Source organism: Canis lupus, chromosome 17 (genome assembly GCF_011100685.1).
Source record: "Canis lupus familiaris isolate Mischka breed German Shepherd chromosome 17, alternate assembly UU_Cfam_GSD_1.0, whole genome shotgun sequence".
Taxonomy (NCBI): Eukaryota; Metazoa; Chordata; class Mammalia; order Carnivora; family Canidae; genus Canis; species Canis lupus.
Genome location: NC_049238.1, coordinates 54,826,823 through 54,846,920, shown reverse-complemented (window position 1 = coordinate 54,846,920; position 20,098 = coordinate 54,826,823). Strand labels below are relative to the sequence as shown.

At 49.8% G+C, this 20,098-nt stretch overlaps 1 protein-coding gene across 1 annotated transcript in view; it reads right to left on the bottom strand.

Moving 5' to 3' along the window:
* PTGFRN (prostaglandin F2 receptor inhibitor) overlaps positions 1 to 19,693 on the bottom strand; it is an 80,030-nt gene extending 60,337 nt beyond the window's left edge. Inside the window, exon 1 of the mRNA XM_038561878.1 lies at positions 19,600 to 19,693. Coding sequence (XP_038417806.1) covers positions 19,600 to 19,648 — 49 coding nt within the window. The 5' untranslated portion in view covers positions 19,649 to 19,693. The remainder of the gene's footprint in view (positions 1 to 19,599) is intronic.
* Between the last annotated feature and the right edge of the window lie 405 nt (positions 19,694 to 20,098).

Here is a 20,098-nt window from a genome sequence, read left to right as displayed (position 1 = left end):
TCTTTAAAAAAGTAATTAATTAATTTTAAAAAAAGAAAAAAACCAAAGCAAGGTACTAACAAATGCCTTGGGGTTCGAGAATGACAGCATGTCCACCCAAAGGGATCAGTGGAAAGCTTCATGCAAGTGTCAACATTTGGATGAGGCCTTTGAAAAATGGCTGGGAGGTGGGGCATTGGACAGGGGACACTGAGGACAAAGGTGACTAGAGCTCAAAGAAGGAGCATGAACAAAGACCAGGGGGAGCAGGAGAGGGGGCAGGTGGGGAGCAGGGGAGTCAGGCTAGTGTACCAAGGGCAGACTGGAATGGACACATGAGAGGTCTGTCGGGAGCCCTCTACACGCGGACAGAGGACACATAAGAACCCAAACTAGGGCAATGCCAGGAATGGAAAGGCAGCAGCTCTGAGGGCCATGCTAGAAGCAACCCCAGTTAACAGACCGGTGGCATGAGGGAGACAGCATAGGGAAGCTACCAGCTGCAGAAAAAGAGCCAGGTGATTTAGGCAAGGTGAAAGGTCCACCAGGCAGTGGGGAGGTAGACCACCTAAAGGTTTCTGAGCTCCCCAAATTAACGTGGAATCACACGCATGGAGGGAAGTGGGCGAAGAGGAACCCCGCCTTAACGGTGAGGATGTGGGATCACTGAGGTCACCAGAAGATTGTACGGAGAAAAGCCGGAGGGACAAACCATAGTGATCTCCTGTATTTCAGACACAGCAGAAGAAAGAGAAAAAAAAAAATCTCAGGCAGTTAGGAAGAAAACCAGAAAAGGCTTATATTCCAGCAGCCACAGGATGCAAGGATTTCAAAAAGAAAGGGCTGAGAATACATCTGCCATTCATTCCTGGACATGCCCATCTCCTTGCTCCCGGCAGGACCTGCCTCCTACCTACCCTGCATCCTGCATGGTATCTACAGCAGACTCCTGTGATGTTCCAGTTTGGGGGGGAGGGGGGGAATGAACAGCAATGTCCAACCTGCAGAAAAGTCAAGGGAGAGAACCGCTAAGAAAAGAAAATGAATTGATGACCGCAGATCATTGGTAACCGCCACAGGAGTGCATTTGCAGTGACGCCATGTGGGATCCGCAGAGAAAGAGCCAAGGGAAACGGAAGGATCAAGGAGGCAATAAAGAGAGGGCACAACCACGAGAAAGATCCAAAGCTGGCCAGAGGAGATAAAGGGAGCAAATGGGAAGTTTATTCTGGAAAGTCAGCCCTGTTGGTTCCCTAAAGAACCTTTTAGGCTCTGTGGACATGCAGCCCAGGGTCCCTACTCATCAGAAGCTGGTGTTCTAGTTAAGGAGGAACAGCCCCGGAGGGCTGATAAATGCTCTCAACATAAAGGACCTGATAGGATAGTGACTGGGGCTGGGGGTTGAGGGGTGTAGGCTGCTTTAGCCAGCGTGATCAAGAAAGGTGACCCTCTCACAAGGTCATCTTGACCTTGAGTTCAGACCAGAATGAAGAGGAAAGGGGGAAGGGCTCTGGGGCAAGACTGTTCCAGGCACAGAGATCAGCTAATATAAAGGCTCTAAGATGGAGCAAGCTTGGTGTGTTCACAGGATAGAAAAAAGATCAGCGTGCCTGGATTATAATGAATGAGGGCCAGAGGCCTTGGGTTCTGGCTGAAACGGGAAGCACAAAAGCTAGGGAATGACAGACCTTGTTTTGGATGAAGTTCGCCCTGGTTGCAGTGTGAAGAAGAGATTATGGCAGGGCCAATCTAGAAGCACGGACACGGGTATGGAGTACGTTATAGTAAGCCAAGTACAAGATGATGGAAACCAGGCCTCAGGTTGTAGTGGTGGTGGTTGTCAGAAGGGGTCGGAGTCAGGATATGTCACGTACAGTGGATCCTTCAACTACATGGGAGTTAGAGGCGCTGACATCCCCATACAGCCAAAAATACACATAAAAATTTTTGACTCTCCAAAAACTTAGGTGTTAATAGCCTACTCTGGACTGAAAGCCTTATTAATATAACATAAATAGTCAATTAACACATATTCTGCATGTTATATGGATGATATATTCTTACAATAAAGCTAGGGAAAAATATTAAGAAAATCATAGGAAAGAGAAAATACATTTATAGTACTATTATTGTAAAAAAAAAATCCATATGTAGGGGCGCCTGGGTGACTCTGTTGGTTAAGCATCTACCTTTAGCTCAGGTCATGATCCCAGGGTCCTGAGATGGAGCCCCGCGTCTGCTCCTAGCATGTGCTCTGTCACTATCTTGGTCTCCCTCTCTCTAATAAATAAAATCTTAAAAAGAAAAGAAAAAGGAAGAAAACTAAAAAAAAAAAAAAAAAAAAAAAAGTCCTGGGATCCCTGGGTGGCTCAGCAGTTTAGCGCCTGCTTTTGGCCTGGGGCATGATCCTGGAGTCCTAGGATCAAGTCCCACATTGGGCTCCCTGTGTGGAGCCTGCTTCTCCCTCTGCCTGTGTCTCTGCCTCTCTCTCTCTCTCTCTCTCTCTTTCTCTGTGTGTCTCTCATGAATGAATAAATAAAATCTTAAAAAAAAAAAAGTTGGGACGCCTGGCTGGCTCAGCGGTTGAGCGTCTGCCTTTGGCTCAGGGGATGATCCCAGGATCTGGGATCGAGTTCCACATCAGGCTCCCTACATGGAGCCTCCTTCTCCCTCTGCCTGTGTCTCTGCCTCTCTCTGTGTGTCTCTCATGAATAAATAAATAAAATCTTAAAAAAAAAAAAAAGTCCACATGTAAGTGAATTTGCATATGTAGTTCAAACCCATGTTGTTCCAAGGTCACCTGTGTGTCTCTGGAGCTTGGGGGAGGCCCAAGCAGAGACCTGTTTAAAGCCACAGGTTGCAGAGGTTCACACAGCGAGAAAGTATTTACATAAAGAAGAAAAAGGAGCCAAAGCTAGAGCCCTTACTTTTGGTAGAATTTAGGAGAAAAGGATGGGCAAAATTATAGAAAAGTTTTGAGGAAAAAGCAAGTAGCAGAGAGGGGTTGAGACCCTTACCATGGAAAAGGTTCAGAACAAGTATTAGAAGGAGGGTACTTGGAAGCCATCACAGAATGAACACAAGGAGGACTGACACACGGCAAAGACACCCTGACTTTTGGGAAACTTGGGTGGGCAGGGTTTGAGATTTTCCCCAGCAAGCTGATACAGCTCAGGCTCAGAGACAGTGGTCAGTGGAGATCACTCAACCGGAGTGTGAGGACCAGCAAAGGAGCATGGGAGAGGGTCCCAGGATGCTAACAAGCCCACTGCTGAAACATACATCACAGGGAGTAGAGTCCAGGATGGTGAGAATGGCCCAGTGAGCTGGACAAAGCAATGTCCGAGATCAAGGATCACAGTGAGGATGAAGAGTAGGTTCCAGAGACGGGAGGGGGAATTTGTTTTTTGTTTTGTTTTGACACAGGGGAATTTGAAAGGAGTAAAGGGAAGAGGTTGTGGTCACAGAGGAAGATATCAGAGAGGACAATCAAGAAGGCGAAAGACTTCTGAGTGACAACCAAGTCCAGGTATGGCCATTAAATCTCACAAACTGTGTTATTTTCCCAGGGGCTGAGATGACCACGAAGGCACTCCCTGGTTCCTTGGTGGCGTAGGCTGGCTGCCAAAGCACGAGGAAGTGGTGGTGTGCCCAACAGACCACAGGGAAGAGAAGGGTGGTCGGGAGATCTAAACCTGGTTCTCACCTAATCTGTACATGCCAGCTTCTGCCTCTAGTCTGCAGCCATTCATACCTGGAGATCTTGGAGTCTTCACACAGGGCAAGGAGGAGTGAGTATCTATAATCCCTGAGCCAAACAAGAACTCTGATATAGAAAGGAGACAGACTCTGCTGGAAGGGACAGGCTCTTCAGGACCAATCCACCCTGACTTAGCTCTTGGGGCTGAGATAACCAGCACCTGTGGCACTACAGACAGGAGATGGCAGGGAAGACAGAGCTGCAGGGCCACCAGCAACTGAGAAACACAACTGTAAGTCACTTCTTAAAAGACCGGATCATTAACTGCACTTCTTACTAGTGAAATGCTGTATCATATAACCATGATGTCACCTCCAGTTCTGTGGCCTTTGAGAGGTACTGGGAGGCCAGAGCCTTACCAAATCCTGAATCCTCTATTACGAAATTGTGAGGATACAGTGTTTGCTTGGCCAAATTGGAACTACTTTCCCAGACTCCTCCTCCCTGTGCAGTTCCAGGTTAAGAGTTAGACAGACTAGAAGAGGGTGTGAATCTGGGAGGTAGAAGCCAGGGAAGCCGCAGCCCTCATGCTCTGGCAATCACCATCATTAATGGTGATGAGAGGTGGATGCACAGGTGCTGGCCGGCACTAGTTTGTCCTTGTTTTTCTTTCTGCTCCAGGTTCCTTCCCAACTACCATCCTTACCAACCAACGTGTACCCCAAGACCACCAGATGCTTGGCTGCAAAGAGGCTGCCATCCCCTCTTCCCCACCCCACTCTGCACGGCTCCCAGGTCCCTCTGCAGGCCTCCACCTGTCCACCCGTGCTTCAGGAGGGCTGACTAGTGCTTCTCTTCTGATCCTCCAGGTCCGCTTTTCCAAGCTGTCACTTCCCCAGCTCCTCCCGTAATTGTGTAAAGATTAATCCCTCTAACACACGCCTTCTTCCATTCTATTTAGGGGGGCTCTCCTTCCCTGATGGAACCCTAACGGACACAGTACACCAAGTATTGAGCAGACCGCTTTGCCCTCAAGGACTCAGTAATTGACAGAAACCACCTTACATTTATAGCACTGCTTTATAGTCTGCAAATCCTGTTCACATGATTGAATACTCAACCTTGAGAGGATTAAATAAGGAAACTGAGGTTCAGAGAAGTCAGGTGACCAAAGGACAGGTGCAAAAACCGCTTTGCAGCAGGCCACACTGAAGAAGAACCAAAATAACTCAATACTCATGCAATGACTGGAACGATTCTCTGTCCGGGGACCAGAGGCAGAAAAGGCCTATCTATCCACAAGGATTACTCTAGAGCGTTCTATCAAATGAACAGCACTCGCGGACCAGGCACTGCCCAGCATCCGTCACTACTCAACCATTTTCAATTCTCCCCATGTTCGAACTAGTCAACGTTGTCTGCCAAGTTCTGTGGGAACACCTGGTCCTCCTTTCAGCCTCTAGTAAGGAGAATGGGGCTTCCTATTGGATTTAAACTTGCATGTGGACATGAAAGGCACCTAAGGTAGTAGCTGAAATTCTCCTCTACTCCCTACGGTGAGCAGCTTTGTCCTCTCTCCCCATTTTACTATTTCCGGTATCCTTTTCCTGCTTTTCCTTTGCCTTGTCCACCCTTCTTCCACCACAAAGCCTTCAGGCCCACCCTTAACATCTCTAGGCATGTTGCCAGATGCCGTGGGTGGTGTGGCAGTCTCTGCCCAGCTTCCCCACTGAGGCCCAGTGATGAATACAGTGTGGTAATCTGCCTTGGACAGAAGACTCTGGCTCCCTCAATGCGATTTTTCACTCCTCCACTCAGCAGTTCTTTATTGCACACCTAGTATGTGCTGAACCACATCACCAGGGAAGGTGATGAGCCAGTACCTTGCCCAGTATCAGAGCTGAGGAGAGGGTACAGGGTGGCAGCTATGCAGAAAGGCCAGGAAGAGATGAGCTCTCCAACAGTGGGAATCTTGAAATACAAGTAACAAGGACCTGAGGGGCTTAAAGCATTCTAGGGAAGACAGAACCAGGAAGGAAAAAAAGAAAACAAACAACCAGACAAATTCCCCCACGACATCAGGCTTAAACTCCTCCAGGTAACATTCAAAGTGCTTCCCAATCTCATGACTTTCTCTCCAGTCCCAGCTCTTTCCCTCTGAAGAACCTGCAAGGCAACCCTCCACTCCAACCACAAAGGGTTTTCTTCCTTCATGCAAGACCAGCACGCTCTTATAAATAGGTATAGGTCCACTTTTTACCCATTTTCTTCCTTCTGCCTAAAACAAAGAGCCCAGCCCTTCTCAGCCAGACAAAACCCCACTGATAAAAAAGACTCAGTGGGCTCATGAGTCCACCCTGAGGAAGCCTTTCCTGATCCTCCCCTGCCTTGGTCCCCAGCCAGAGCTCTGAATGTGTCTGCTGAGGGTCAACTTGGCTCAGCCACTGCTAGCAGCCTGTTTGCTTATCTGCCTCCCTCATGGGACTGGGAGCCCCTCACAAGACTGGGAGCCCCAGATCATTCCCAGCTCATCACCACGTTCCCAGCCCAGCAACACGCCTGGTGACAGAATGATTGTCATCACGCCGATCTCAAGGAACTTCTGCAAACTGGAATCTTAGAAACCAATCTTTGGATCATTGTCTAGTCAGTCAATGGGAGTTACTTAATCTCATGTATATCAGAAATGACCCCAGATTGGATTCCTGGGTGGCTCAGCGGTTTGGCGCCTGCTTTCAGCCTGGGGTGTGGTCCTAGAGTCCCAGGATCGAGTCCTGAGTCGGGCTCCTTGTATGGAGCCTGCTTCTCCCTCTGCCTGTGTCTCTGCCTCTGGCTCTCTCTCTCTCTCTCTGGGTCTCTCATGAGTAAGTAGATAAAATCTTAAAAAAAAAAAAAAAAAAGGAAAGAAAGAAATTACCCCTGATCATTTTCTTTTCTTTCTTTCTTAAGATTTTATTTATTAGAGAGAGGGAGAGTGAAAGAGAGAGAGTGCACATGCAAGTGAGGAGAGGAGCAGAGGGAGAAGCAGACTCCCTGCTGAGCAGGGAGCCTGACATGGGGCTCAATTCCAGGACCCTGAGATCATGACCTGAGCCGAAGGCTGACGCTCAACTAATCTGGAGTCCCCTGATCAATCATTTTCAAAAAAGCTGTTTGCTAAGCTCATCACAGAAAGTGAAGCACACATGGCTAGAGCAACCGTAACACACAGTAGCAGTCAAGAGACCTCAGAGTGGGGACTTCAGCCCCTTGGGATGTGAAACACAAATCACAATATTCCAAATCCCAAGTTCTGATGATCAGTTTTATTACCGCTCTTCTTTGGGGCTAGAGAAGCCAACGTATTTGGGTGCTTCAGAACCCTGTAGACGGTTCTCACTCTGGACAAGGCACCGAAGCCTAAAAAAATGCATAGACGGGTACAGAGGAGACACAGGTAGTAATACAAACAGGCAGAGAAGATTAGGTCAGTCATTTTACCTTGTCTGTAAAGAGCACCTCTGTCTGAACTGGTCTCCAATACTCTCCCTTTTCTCCAAACTTTCAACATTTTTTTGACTCTAGCCATCCTGGACACTTCTTCAATGCCACCTCTCTTCCTGTGCATGTGTCACACCTCCACATCTAGACAGGCAGCTACAGGAGTCACGGGACTGTGTCTACGTCCTCAAGTGCCTGGAGCTTGAGAATCATGCCTGGCACAGGGTAGATGGTAAGTAGGAGTCTCGAAGGAGGCAGACAGAAAGATAAGGCACCTGCCACCGGCAGCTCTACTGCCCCTGCCCTCAGCCATGACCAGAGCTGGCTGTTGGCCAGTGATGACAAGCAGTCAAGTCTGCGGCTGGGACTAATGCAGCTGCGAGACACTTGAAGCCTGCCCTGCAAGGAAAGAAGTCTGCTTCTCCATGCTGTGGACAACCAAGACGAAGCCCAGAAAGGGAGAAGATGCCAGTTTGGGATGGGGGAAATTGTGTCGACGCCACAAAGGGAGAAAGGGATGGAGGGTGTGTGGAGACAATAATGAGAACCTATGAGTCGTTTGTCCTCCACACATGCTGCCAAGGAAGAAACATGGAGAAACTCTCACGAGGAAGCATGAAGACTTGTCCATCCTTTTGTATTCATGGCGGGGACGGGGGGGGGGGGGGGGGGGGACACTCTCTTTTCTCCTACTCTGCTCCCCAACGCTCAATTCTAGAAATGGAGTCACAAGCCATTCTCTCAGGAATAGTGGAGTAACAAAAAAAAAAAAAAAAAAAAGCTAGCAAGGACACATGGATAACCTCTGCCTCCTTTGCATCTCAAGATTTCATATGTGCATTTCACACAGGTGTCTTATGTCACAGGCAGCACAGATGCCATATGTACATGCATACTGCTCTACAGATGTTTTCTAAGCGCACAAATTAATCACTCACGGACTTGAACTCCTGGATACTCAGATAAATGAAAATGGACTCTGTCCTGTTTTCATGGCTGGAATGAAACAAATACCCCTCCTAATAAAAAGATCATTATCAACTGATGGCTGTGCTCTGAAGGAAGTGGCTCAATGAGCACCTGTGAAAAAGGAATGTGTTCTGGGCCACCTTGTCCTGGATCTGAATGTGTCATCCTCTCTGGGGCAGCGAAGCTGGACCTGGGCTCCAAAGAATCAAACAGATGGAATTAATTCCAAGACGACATATCAACAAAAGGGGAGTGCTCCATACCTAGATTATGTGGTCGTTTCCAAGGGCATGGAGTGAGGGTCACCTAGGAAAACATCAAGAGGAGTCCTCAAAACCTGACTGTGTGTTCCTTTCTTCACACTGCTCTGTTTTGAGGCTCAGGTGCCCTCAACAAACATGCTGGACAGAACACAGAGCTTGCCTTAGCACTGCTGTTTCCTCAGGACCAAACTTTCACCCAGGTCTGTAATGACTCCCGTGGGTCCTCAGGCTGCAAATGGAGCTACCTCTGTGACACTGCAGAGGTGTGCTGACAAAGCCCACCTCCTCCAGTTACCCACAAGCCAGGTACAAAATGACACTTTCTGGGACTTGTACTGATGTCCTGAATGCAGCTTATTGGTGGGATAAACTGTTATTAAAGTGGAACTCTGAACAGACCGCATGATTGCATAAACCTGGTTTCCACAGAAAGGCATCTAAAATTCCCCATCTTTCCTCTAAAACTTATCTGTGGCTCTTATCAGGTGTTAGGCCTTTGAAGAAACACTCTGATCAACTACCTAAGGGTACTATCAGTGATTGTTTTGTGAGCCATTATCCTTGTAGGAAACAATCCCAAATAGGATTATGGCCTGACTTATCACCTTAATTTAGCAGGCTACTTCCTGTAGGCCCCAGCAGACCTCACCGGCCTTGTGCATGCAGGCTCTGAGCTGCTCTGTGGGTGCTGACAATGCTGCCAACACCTTTCAGGGTGACTTTGCTCACATTCTGCTTCTCCGCCAACCTCCCCTCCTAAGAGTTTAATATCCATGTCCCCTGAGGTCTCTCTTACTGTTCCAGTTTAAGTCAGTTAATTCCCAGCTGGAATGCCAACCTGCCCATGCCCATCATCTCCCACCTCTAAGAAATGGCACTGGTCATCTTCCACCTGAAATGCTCTGCACTGCTCCTGGCTCACATGGCTTTCGAGTCCCACCTGCTCCGTGGAGCCTTTCCATAATAACAGCTCCTGGCCTTGCTTCTACCCCTGATTCTGACAGCCCCATATGCACAGCTATCTAATGATTCAACCGCTTCGATGTTTGAAAAACACCAACAATCAATTCTGTTATAATGGGTTCGGTCTCCAGGTTGGCCCCATTTCCTAATTCCTTTGCCATCTCCCAGTGTCAGAAACACAGTACACAATCCCTAAATGCTGCTGAGGTCCTAAAAATTAAGATCACAAGAAAGAGCAGAAATGTCTTATATTGTAGAATAGGGTGGTGCTTGGGCACAAATGATTTATTCACAACCATATTCACTTTGCGCGACCTAAGCACCCACCGAGTGCCCGGCTCTGGGCTAGGCACTACGGCCTGAACTTGAAACTTACTGGATGAATTTCTCAATCGAAGATGATGGACTATAATGTCTTCTAATAAATAAGAAAACACTTGGACATGCCAGCCTTCGGAAAATGGAAAAATGAATAGCTGTGCCAAAAGTGTTTTTTTTTTTTTTTTTTTTGGTTTCGTTTTTTGTTTTTTTTTAAGTCCTCACTGCAATCTAAGTAAAGCAGCAGCAACACTGGACAGACACCAAATCGGCTAATACTCTGCTTTGAGGACATCCTAGGGGACAGTGCGTTTATGATGCACAACGCACCCCTTCACCTCCGAGATTGTGCAAGCCAGCCAGCCACTTTTAACATCTGCGAGAACTCACTCCCTAGAAGGCTCTCCGTAAGCCTGAGAAATCTTCACATCCAAGATGAGAGAGAACACCACTAGGTCAGCAGCAAGAGTTCCGTCCCAAAGTAGCCAGGCTGCAGCAAAGACCAAGGCCAGAAACACAGCTCCCTAGCAACAACATGGAGGTTACACCCTTTTAGCTAGTGTTGCAGCCCAAATCACTTCTACCTCCCCCTTCAGACTAAGAGAATGAAAAGGAAGAAAGTCCCCAAACGTGAGGAACACATTTCTCAGCCAATTAAGGCTATTGATTGGAAACGTCTGAATTTCGACTCTCCCATCCTTTAGGAAAGTGGAAAATCCAAACTAGTGTCAATATTTGGACACATTTTAAGATGTCTTTGTCTCTTCTGTGTGGAGAGTATTCGGAAAAGGAGAGCCTGAGCAGCAAAACCATGTGCTAGGCTCTCCCCTAGACTTGAAGGCTAAAAGGGGAAAGAAAACACAAGTCACCTTTCTGAGGACTGAGACTTGATTATTTCAACCCCAACTTACTTCCGGCTGATTTCCTCAAACAAAATTTGCCCCCCCCCCCCGCCCCCGGCGAAAAAAATTAGTAATAAGAAAAAGTCTGCCATCTAGAAATGCCAATTGCTTTCTCTGTTTCTGCGACTGCTCCCAGAGGTCCATCTAAGGTTGCAGGGAGCCTGGTGGTCGGACACCTTCATAACCTGAAGAACCGCCGGAAAAGATAGCCTGTTTCCCAGCAAGGGAAGAGGATCTGGAAGGAGAAAGTAGTTGCCGATATGGAACAAAACAACAAAGTATTCTCAAGCCCTCTGGGCACCAGCCAACCCTCTGTGGAGAGGTGGCAGGCAGGTGAGAGGTGAGAGGGGCACGCTGCAGATAGGTGAGTGCTGCGGAAGATGCTCTAGGAGCCAGGGACTCCAGGGCTGGACCAAGCAGCCTATACGGCCACTAGTGGGGCTCAGCGTGGACTTGAGGAGTTCTGGAGGTGGAAGGGGGCCTTCCAGGTCAACTAGCCCAGGCCCCACTTGACTTAGGCTAAGAGCTAATCAGCAGCTTGTCCAGAGTCACAAAGCTAGTGAGTGGAAGGTCAAGGGCCAGAATCTACGCCTCCTGTTTTAAAAGACAAGGAAACAAATGTTATCACATTTTGGCTAATTGTATCAATCCCGCTCTTATGTTTTGTTTTCAACCACATGCTTGACTCTGAGCATCTGTACTGATGGGGAGATGCAGAACAGCACACTGTGGTCCTGCGTCCAGACTCTGGAGCCAGGCCTGAGGGTCTGAATCCCAGCAGCTCTGTCAGGTACTATAACCTTGAGCAAGTTATTTCATGTCTCTGCAACTCAGTGTTCTCATCTATCAAATGGGGGTAATAACCACCTACCTCATGGGTTATGAAGCCCTCCTAAATGAGTTCCCATATGCTAAGTGCAGTGCCTGGCACAAAAGAAGGGCTATGTAAAAAGCAGGAAGAAACTTCTTGGGGAGGAAATAACCCCCATATTGGTTTCTCCCCAGCCCTGAGTTCATCTTAGTCTCAGGTTACTGCCTTTTCCCTACAACACCAGAACATAATGCATCTAAAACTTTACACCACCGTCTCTGCATCCACCCAGGCCCAACCCAGTCAGTCACGAGAGGTAAACTGGCCAAAATGCCCAGAGAGGTAAAAATTGGCCAAGTGTCTATATTGGCTACTGCCCGCTCAGCCTACTGCCCCCTCAGATTTCTACTTCCAAGACCATGGATTCAGAAGTTACCTCTTTGGAGCCTCACCTCCTACCTTCCCAAACCACTCACTCCTGTGAGCCTTTGAATCTTTTTTACCCTCCAACCTTCTGCAATTCATCAGGCCTTCCAACCTCACTTACCTGCCTGTCCTAGCCATACTCCCTAGCCAACCTTCTCCATGACGGCTGTCACTAGCTCCCTACAGATTCCTGCATCCCTCATCCCATGGAGAGATCATACCATATCCCTCCCCTGCTTCCAGGCTGCCAAACTTGATATAACAGTCATGAAACCAGGTCAATTGCCGACATGACAGACCTACACTAATCCCATCCTTCGTGGCCAACTAAACACCTGCCATGTGCCCATAGAGCCCTCCCCGGCCCACTTTCCTCTAGCTCTGACTCTGACCATGGCCTTTGCCTCAGAGTTCAACAAGGAAGCCGAGGCCACAAGATAACCTATATGATGAGCTCCCTTCCAGGCTAGGGCTTCTCGAACTTTAGTGGGCATTCAAATCCCCTAGGGATCTGGTTTAAATGCAATCTCCGATTCAGCAGACTGGACTGGGCCCTGAGATTCTCCCTGGGGCTGCCAATGCTGCTGTCCCCCAGACCCCACCTTGAGGAGCGAAGTCTGAGGGAATCACATAAAATGTAATGTTATACCCATCTCATATTACAGATGCAGAAACTGAGGTTCAGAGAGGTTAAGAAGCCTGTCCAGGGCCGGAGGGCTGCTAGAGGGCAGATTCCAAAGCCTGAGGCCTACTTTTCCTCTATGTAAGGGATTTCCAAGAGCAGAAACCATTTTAAAAAAGCACATGGAATGGCTTATTTGTAACATGAAATCTTCTTAGCTGATGAGGAGGAGATAAAGATGGGTTATGAAACGGCCACAGAGTCCCTGTGCTGGAGATTCCACTAACAGCTGAAGGCCTAAAAGCAGCTATTGAAAGTAGGTTAATTCCACCAATCAACATGGAAGAAGACATCCAGGAGAGCAGGGGGAGAACTTTCCACTTGTGCAGAAACTGAAAGGGAACACACAGAGAACCTCTAACTGGCTTGTCTGGGAACTCTGTGGCCATTCTTTGGGCTAAAAAGGTTGAAAGCAGAGCTGAGACCATGTTTCCCACACAGTACTGCTCCCAGCATATTCGCCCTCCACCTGGCCCTTCCCTCCTCTCTGGGAGATGACCTGGCACTCTGACCTTCAAGGCCAGGGGTACCTGGGAATACCCCCCACTGCCCCACCTTCCCTGAGTGCAGACTCACAGTCCTCCCCAGCCTGGGCCTCCCCGTAGGCATGCTGGAGGCCCTGAGTGCTGTTCAAGTCCCTGCACCCCAAGCTACTCCCCTCACGGTGCTCTCCTATTGGGACCACTTGAAAAGGTGGATTGTGGCGTCTGCTATGGCTCTGCTCACGCCTCCACATCAGTGAATGCTGCCTCTTCCTTCACTGTTGAGTTAGACACACAATCTCTCAAGCCAGGGCTCCTCTTCCTCTTGATCTTCCCACATTTTCGGCAGCATGTGACCAATCCCTTTTAAGGAGTCTCCTTAAACCGTCTCTGCTGGCTTTTGATAGAGTGCTCTCCTGGATCTTCCTGGGTCCCTGACTATGCCTCCTAGAACTCTCCTTTCCTCTCCTTTCCTGGTCCTGCCCCCTCACTGCAGCCATTCCCAAGAACTTGCCCTTGACCCTCACCTCAGTCATCCAGGTGGTGCCACGCTTTGGGGTGATACCACCCACCAAAGCTCTGTGCAGCAACCTGTCCCACCCAGGATCGCCCACCTGAGTCAGCTCAGTTCACTGAGGAATCAGCACTCAGAATAGTGCCTGGGCTGCATATTCTTGGGGGTCACTGAATGAATAAATGACCTCCTTGCCAGGTCACTGGGTTGCTCAACCTCCGTCCGCAAACAGCTCATCCCCAGGCCAGGCCAGGCCTAATAGGCTGTGGTTCACCAGGTAAAAGAGATAACTAGCAATCTCCATCAGATCAGAGCACACACAGGAAGTGATAATATCCATATGACTCTCTTCAGTAAACAGGGCTTCTGGTTTAGAGGCAGCTCTTACCTCTAAGCTCCAGGAGCTGAGGGCCTCAGCATCATGACACACCTACCCTATCATGGCCCACAGGCTGCCAAATTCTGGTCCAGTCCAGCTCTAAGTAACGACAAAGAAGAGCCACTGTCAGGATGTTCTTGGCTTGGTGTCACTTTTAAGGCCCGTGCGGTAACCCAATGGGTCTGTACACTGCTTCTGGTTCATCAGGATTCAAAGGTAGCACCCATTCTGAAACATGCCCTGAACCCTTAAACATAATTCTGTTCTTCAGAATTTTGCTAAGCAAAATTCATCCTCGACAGAGCAACACTAGCCAGTGTTTCCCGATTCCCCTGAAATACCCTTAGTGATGTAAATGCTCACATTCCAGCTGCTTATAAAGGTGCGAAGCAGGATGCAATTAAGGTCTCAGAACATCATACTTAAACTTGAATCATGCTGCTTAGCGACTCCATAATCTCACACGAACACTTAGCGAGTATTGTGGAGAAACCAGCACTCACAGAACACAAACGTGTACACAGTGTCATTATCTCCAGTCTACTGGAAATCACATCGCTGGCCCACAACAGTATTCACTACTGCGTCTAATTCTGTTGCTTTGCAAAGACTGTACAGTTGGTGTGGAGGAAAAATATTCCAAGATCTGAAAACCACTAACTGTGCCAACTGCAGCGCTTCGCCTTTTCCAGAAGATAAATTATGAAGAATTTTTGCCAGTTCAAGTTATTTTCCCAAAGCAGAGAGTCGAATGGCCTTGCTACCCTGCCTTTAAGAAACCGATGCAATTAAACTGAATAGCTCTGAACTGCCCTGACAGCTTCCCCCCAACTTCATTTGATAAAGTGAGACACAGACACACAGTGACAGACAAGCACACACCTTATTTAACTGCCAGACACGGCACCGATATGAAAATGTACATTCAATCTACAGGGTAAAAATCCGCTCAGCAGCTCATCACTGAAACAAAATAGCCATATAAATGCCGACCAGCCCCACTGCCTTGTAAGGAACGATCACTGACAACTACGGTCCCTATTCAGCAGGCTAATAAGAATAATTATAGCCAGGGCAGGCATTAATCAGCTTGGCAGATACAGGAATTCTGTTAACAAGGCTAAAATGAGTGCCAAGGAATCTCTGAAGGCCACAACACTTCAAAGACCGTTAAGCTGGATGGATTCACTAGGGTTCCTCCTGCCAGCCTTCCCCCTCCTTCAGTCCTTTCTGGAGGAAGCTGCCTTTTGGTCCCAATTCTCTGAGCAGGCGTGGTGACCTGAGAGGGGTTGCAGAGTCACCACATCTGGGAGGTGGTTCCTGGTCCAGCCCCTCCAGGAACCGCATCTGGACTGTACTCACCCCCCGCCCCTCACCCTCCTATTTTCAACTGTGCTCCGGCCGTCAAAACACGACCACCCTTTTCTGCAGAAACTAGTCTCAAGCAACGCACAGTGTAAGGTTATGGCGAACATTAGTCAATGTTTTTTCCTTAGTACAGGCAGAATGGAATCCCGTGACCAAATCCTGGCTCTGCCACGGAACAGCTGTACAACTCTGGGCACGTGATTTAACTTTTCCAGGTGTCACCTTCCTCATGTGCAGTATGGAGAAAAGTGCAGCACCTTTCTCAAAGTGTTGTAAGGATTAAATAAGAGAAATCAAATAAAACCTGATGTTCAAGATTTACTATCTAAATGGCAACCATCATTACTCCATTTGGTACAGAGGCCTCTGCAGAAACTAAGAGAAAAGAACAAACAAGACATTGAGCATATGAACACGTGCACGTTATAGGAGTGGCTTAGCCTGGGCAGCGGAGGATGTGCACATTTTCTTTTCACCTTACATCCTTTGCAACGACACGGAGACTGCTAGCTCTCCCCTCAAATCCGTTCTTTTCTTCCACAGCCGGGGTGCTCTGAGGCTGCCAGGCTACTTTGCATTTCTCGGCTTCCCTTGCAGCTAGTGTGAGGAGACTATGTTTTCCTGAATGGAATGTGAACAGAAATGATGCATGCCCCTTCCATGCCTGGCCTGTGAAACCTCCATGCATTCTCCTCCACGCTGTTTCCCCCTTATGGAGCTGGAGAGGGGATGAGGACAACTGAAGTGATCTTAGATGGGTGGAAAACAGGGGAGCTGCCATCAGCCTGGGAGCCAAAATGGCTCCAAGGAGCAGGGATACCACAGAAGCTTTTCATCTGAAGCATCCCCTTGGCACTGTTATGAAAGACACTTTCATTGTTTGAACAGTTATGCTTTGAGTCTCTTTCTTTGTTAAAGCAGCTTGGCCTACCTAATTAATAGAAAACTCTTCCTATTTGAATTTGAAAATATAGATGTAGTGCTTTTGTCATTTAAAACGATTTCAATGGATTCGAAAGAATTTTTTTAAGACACAAATAAAGAGAATATCTTAATCCCTCCCCATGATCCTCCTACCTTTCACTCTCTAATTCATGCTGCATTCTAGTGAGGACTGGCCTCCTCAAGCACATCAGTGTGTTGTGTCAATCTCACCCTGAGAGCTTTTAACGGCCACCTATTACCCACAGGTAAAGGGATATTCAGATGTATTCATTCAGTCAGCCAGCATTTACCAAATACCTACTATGTGCCAGACACCCAACTAAACAGGACGGATATCCTGCCCCTGGTGATATAATCAGGGTGGGGATTTAGACCAGAAACACACAATTATACACAGTGAGATAAGTAAGTGACATGACAGGAAAAGTACAGGCAGCACTCCCAAAACCAATGAATCCACCCCCCATGGCCCAGACTTCTCAGCCCTGCAGGAAAAGCCTACCCCAAATCCCTTTCCAGCAGGCTCTCCCATTACAACCTCCCCCCTCCCATCTCCTGTGCCATGGAACTTACTTGCCCTTCCTGAATAAACTGAGCACTTTCACTCATCCACACTTTAATGCCCTTCCACAAGTGTGCATTTCCTGGAACGCTCTTCCACCCTTCCTTTCAAAATTCTAATTATCCTCAAGGCTCAGCTCAAATGTCACCTCTTCAGCAAAATCAACCCCAAGTCAAAATTCATCATCATCCTTCCTGCTTCCTACCAGCACTTGGTTTCTCTGTCAGGTATTTCATTTTGTCTTGTAGTTAGCTGTTTTATTTACTATCTGACCATCCACCTGCACCAACCACTCAGGGAGACCTTTGTCTGGGACATTCTGTGGACTCTCACGGGGATTCAAGAAATGCTGTATTGAATGGATGGACAAGACAGGTCAGGCACAGGCAACTGAAGTGAAAACCTGCTCCAGGATGCCGAGTGGGTTCTGATGGGATCACTGAGAGGCAGACTTAGGAAAATTTTAAGGAGGAAGCGAACTTTAGGGGAAAAGAAAATACACAGGTGAGAAGAAAGAAGCAGGAGGGATGTTCCCAGATCATGCAAAAGGGAAAGGCCAGAACATTCACACAATGAAACTTAGAATAAAGTGTTTGATTCGGAGGGAGACAAACACAAGGGGCAGAAATGTCCTTGGAAGAAAAACCATAAAATAACCGACAAGCAAAGTTGGGACTCCCCCTTCCCCCAAACTGATCCTTCTGGAAAATGATGAACTAAGAAGGAAGGGAGGCTGGAAGGAAAGGTCAACCAGGGAGATGTTAGAAGTTATCTGTGGGGAGCTATAGCTATAGAAACAGGAAGAATGGGAAGACTTGAGTCTGTGCTGGCGGAAAAGCCACGAAATTGAGGGACTGTGTGAATGTGGAGGTCAGAAAGAACAGTGGCGGCAAGATTATGCCCAGGATGCAATACAAGAGGAAAGATGAGCTTGTGTATCAACATATTAAGTTTCAGGAGCCAGTACAACATGGAGGGCTTCCCAGAGGTCACAAAGAAGCCACACCGAGTGAGATGCTGAGGGCAGAGCCATCATCTGGAACACCAAGTTTGAGAGCTGTTAGGTGGAAAGGCACTGGCTGGTGACACCTCAGATATTCCTGTTAACATGAAATGCCCAGCCACTGCAGGATACCCTGGTGCACGTATAACCAAGACCTGTCCAGGCTTTCCTACTTCTATTTTGGCTTTTGCCCATCTCTCTTTGCCCTTTCTCCCTTTTTCTCCCTCATTCATAGCTACTCAAGGGCATTTGTTTCAAATTTCTACATGGGCCCACCAACTGGGCCGGCACATGGGTTGTATACTGCACAACTCTAGGGGGTCATTCCCACTGGCTGCAAACTAAATAGCAGCTCCTAGAGTTGTGCGGTGCACAATCTGTGCAACCATGGGCGACGGCCTGGTTTGACCCAGACACATCAGCCAATTAATGGGCATGAACTATCACAGCAAAGAGAGAAGTTCAAGGGTCCCGGGAGGAAAGGGAAAGCCCTACGAGACCATACAAGACATGCTACAAAACTAAGCGAAAGATCTGGAAGCTTTCTGCACATGGTTGCCACTAGAGCAATATGACTGGATGAGGTCTCTTGAGAAGTGAATTCCAGAAAACCCTTCAAAGACGAAGAAAGAAAACACGGTCGCAGCTAGAAAGGCGGGCCCATCAGCAGCAGGAGTCATAGGGGTTGAGACAATGCGGGCCCTGGTGTCAGCAGGATGGGAATGGCTGTGGAAGTCTTCCACTGGGACCCTCTGACTGTAAGTGCAAAGTAGTCGATTGCCCTGTGTGCAGCTGGGGCCTGGCTGGGACAAACAGCACACACCATGCATTCTGCAAAAGATTCAGATCTGCCTTCCTCAGAGGCCTGGAAGGGAACTCCCTGGGCAGGTCACAGGACTCCTTCAGTTCTGGCTGACACAGACCAAAGGGATCCAAGAATATTAAAGAATATCAAAGCACTGGGGTCAGCCCTCCAGCACCTTACAAACATGTATTTCTAGGGCTGACGGCTGCATCGTTATGTTAAATAACCATATTACCATAATCATGTGTATATACACGAAAATGGTGTCTGTGTGTATGGGGTAAGAGGAAAATGGAGAGGAAGAAAGAGGGAAAAAAAAAAAATCAAAAGATTCCTTGGGCGGGGGGGAGGGTGCTGGGTCAAATCACCAGGAGGCACCCAGGCTTGGGGAGGGTGGAAGACAGGGGACCGTGCAGGGACGAAAAGTAACAGGTAGGAAAAGTTGGAGAAGCCAAGGCAAGGCCCCCGGGTCTTTGTGTGCAAATGTGCAGCCAGGCAGCTTCCAGAGGAGCGGAGGAAAAAGACTGAGGCAGAAAATCGAGCCACCGCCGACACCGCGGAGGACGCGCACGCCGGGTTTTTCCCTCAGCGCTCTGGGCCGCCCCGTGACCTTCGTAGAAGGAAGTTGGCGGGTCGTGCCCCTTCCCTGGAAAGGCGACTCGGCGTGGGCCGGCGCGGGCCGGGGACCCTCGGGCCAGGCTCGGCCACCGCGGGCCACACCGCAGGCGCCCGCTTCCGCCCCGCTGCGGACAGGCCGGCACCGCGGGCACCTCCTGGGCCCCGAGTTCAAGGTGAGCCGGGCTCCGGGCGGCCAACAGGTAGGGAGGGCGACGGCGGGCGGGCCTCGGGCCACTCCCCCCGGCACAGGTGGGGCGCGGCGCGGCCTGGCGGGGCCCTCCCGGCCGGATCGGAGCCCGGCTGCCCGCGGCCCCGCCGCCCCCGCCCCTCCCCGGAGCCGCCCCGCGCCCCCGCCCCCAGGCCGCGCGCCGCAGCTGCGCCCCCCGACCCCCCCGGCCCCCCCGGCCCCGCCGGCCCCGCGCGCACTCACCCAGCCACACGAGCGCCAGCAGCAGCGGCCTCGGCGCCAGGCGCCCCATGCTCGCCCCCGCCGCCTCTCCGCCGCCGCCGCCGCCGCCGCCGCCAGCTCCGGCTGCTCCAGTCCGCGCTCCCCGCCCGGGCCGCGCGCCTGCTCCGCTCTGCTCGCGAGCCGAGGAGTCCCAGCGCCGGCCGCCCGCGCGCCCCCCGCTCCGCGCGCCCCCCGCTCCGCGCCGCCCGCGCGCCCGCCCGCCCCCGCCCGCCCCCGCCCGCCCCCGCGCGCCGCCCGCCGCCCGCCCCCCTCCGGCCGGGACCCGGAGCCGGGCGCGGAGCCGCCCCGCCGAGCCGACGCGCAGCCCCGACCGCTTCCCGAAAGCAGAAGGAAGAGCCGCTGCGCCCGCCCGCCCGCCCGCGCCTCCCACCCGGCGCTCCGCCAGCAACAAACACAAACTTTCCCAAGCCCCTCCCCCTCCAGGTAACGGAGGCCGCGCCCCCCGCCCCCGCCCCGCTTA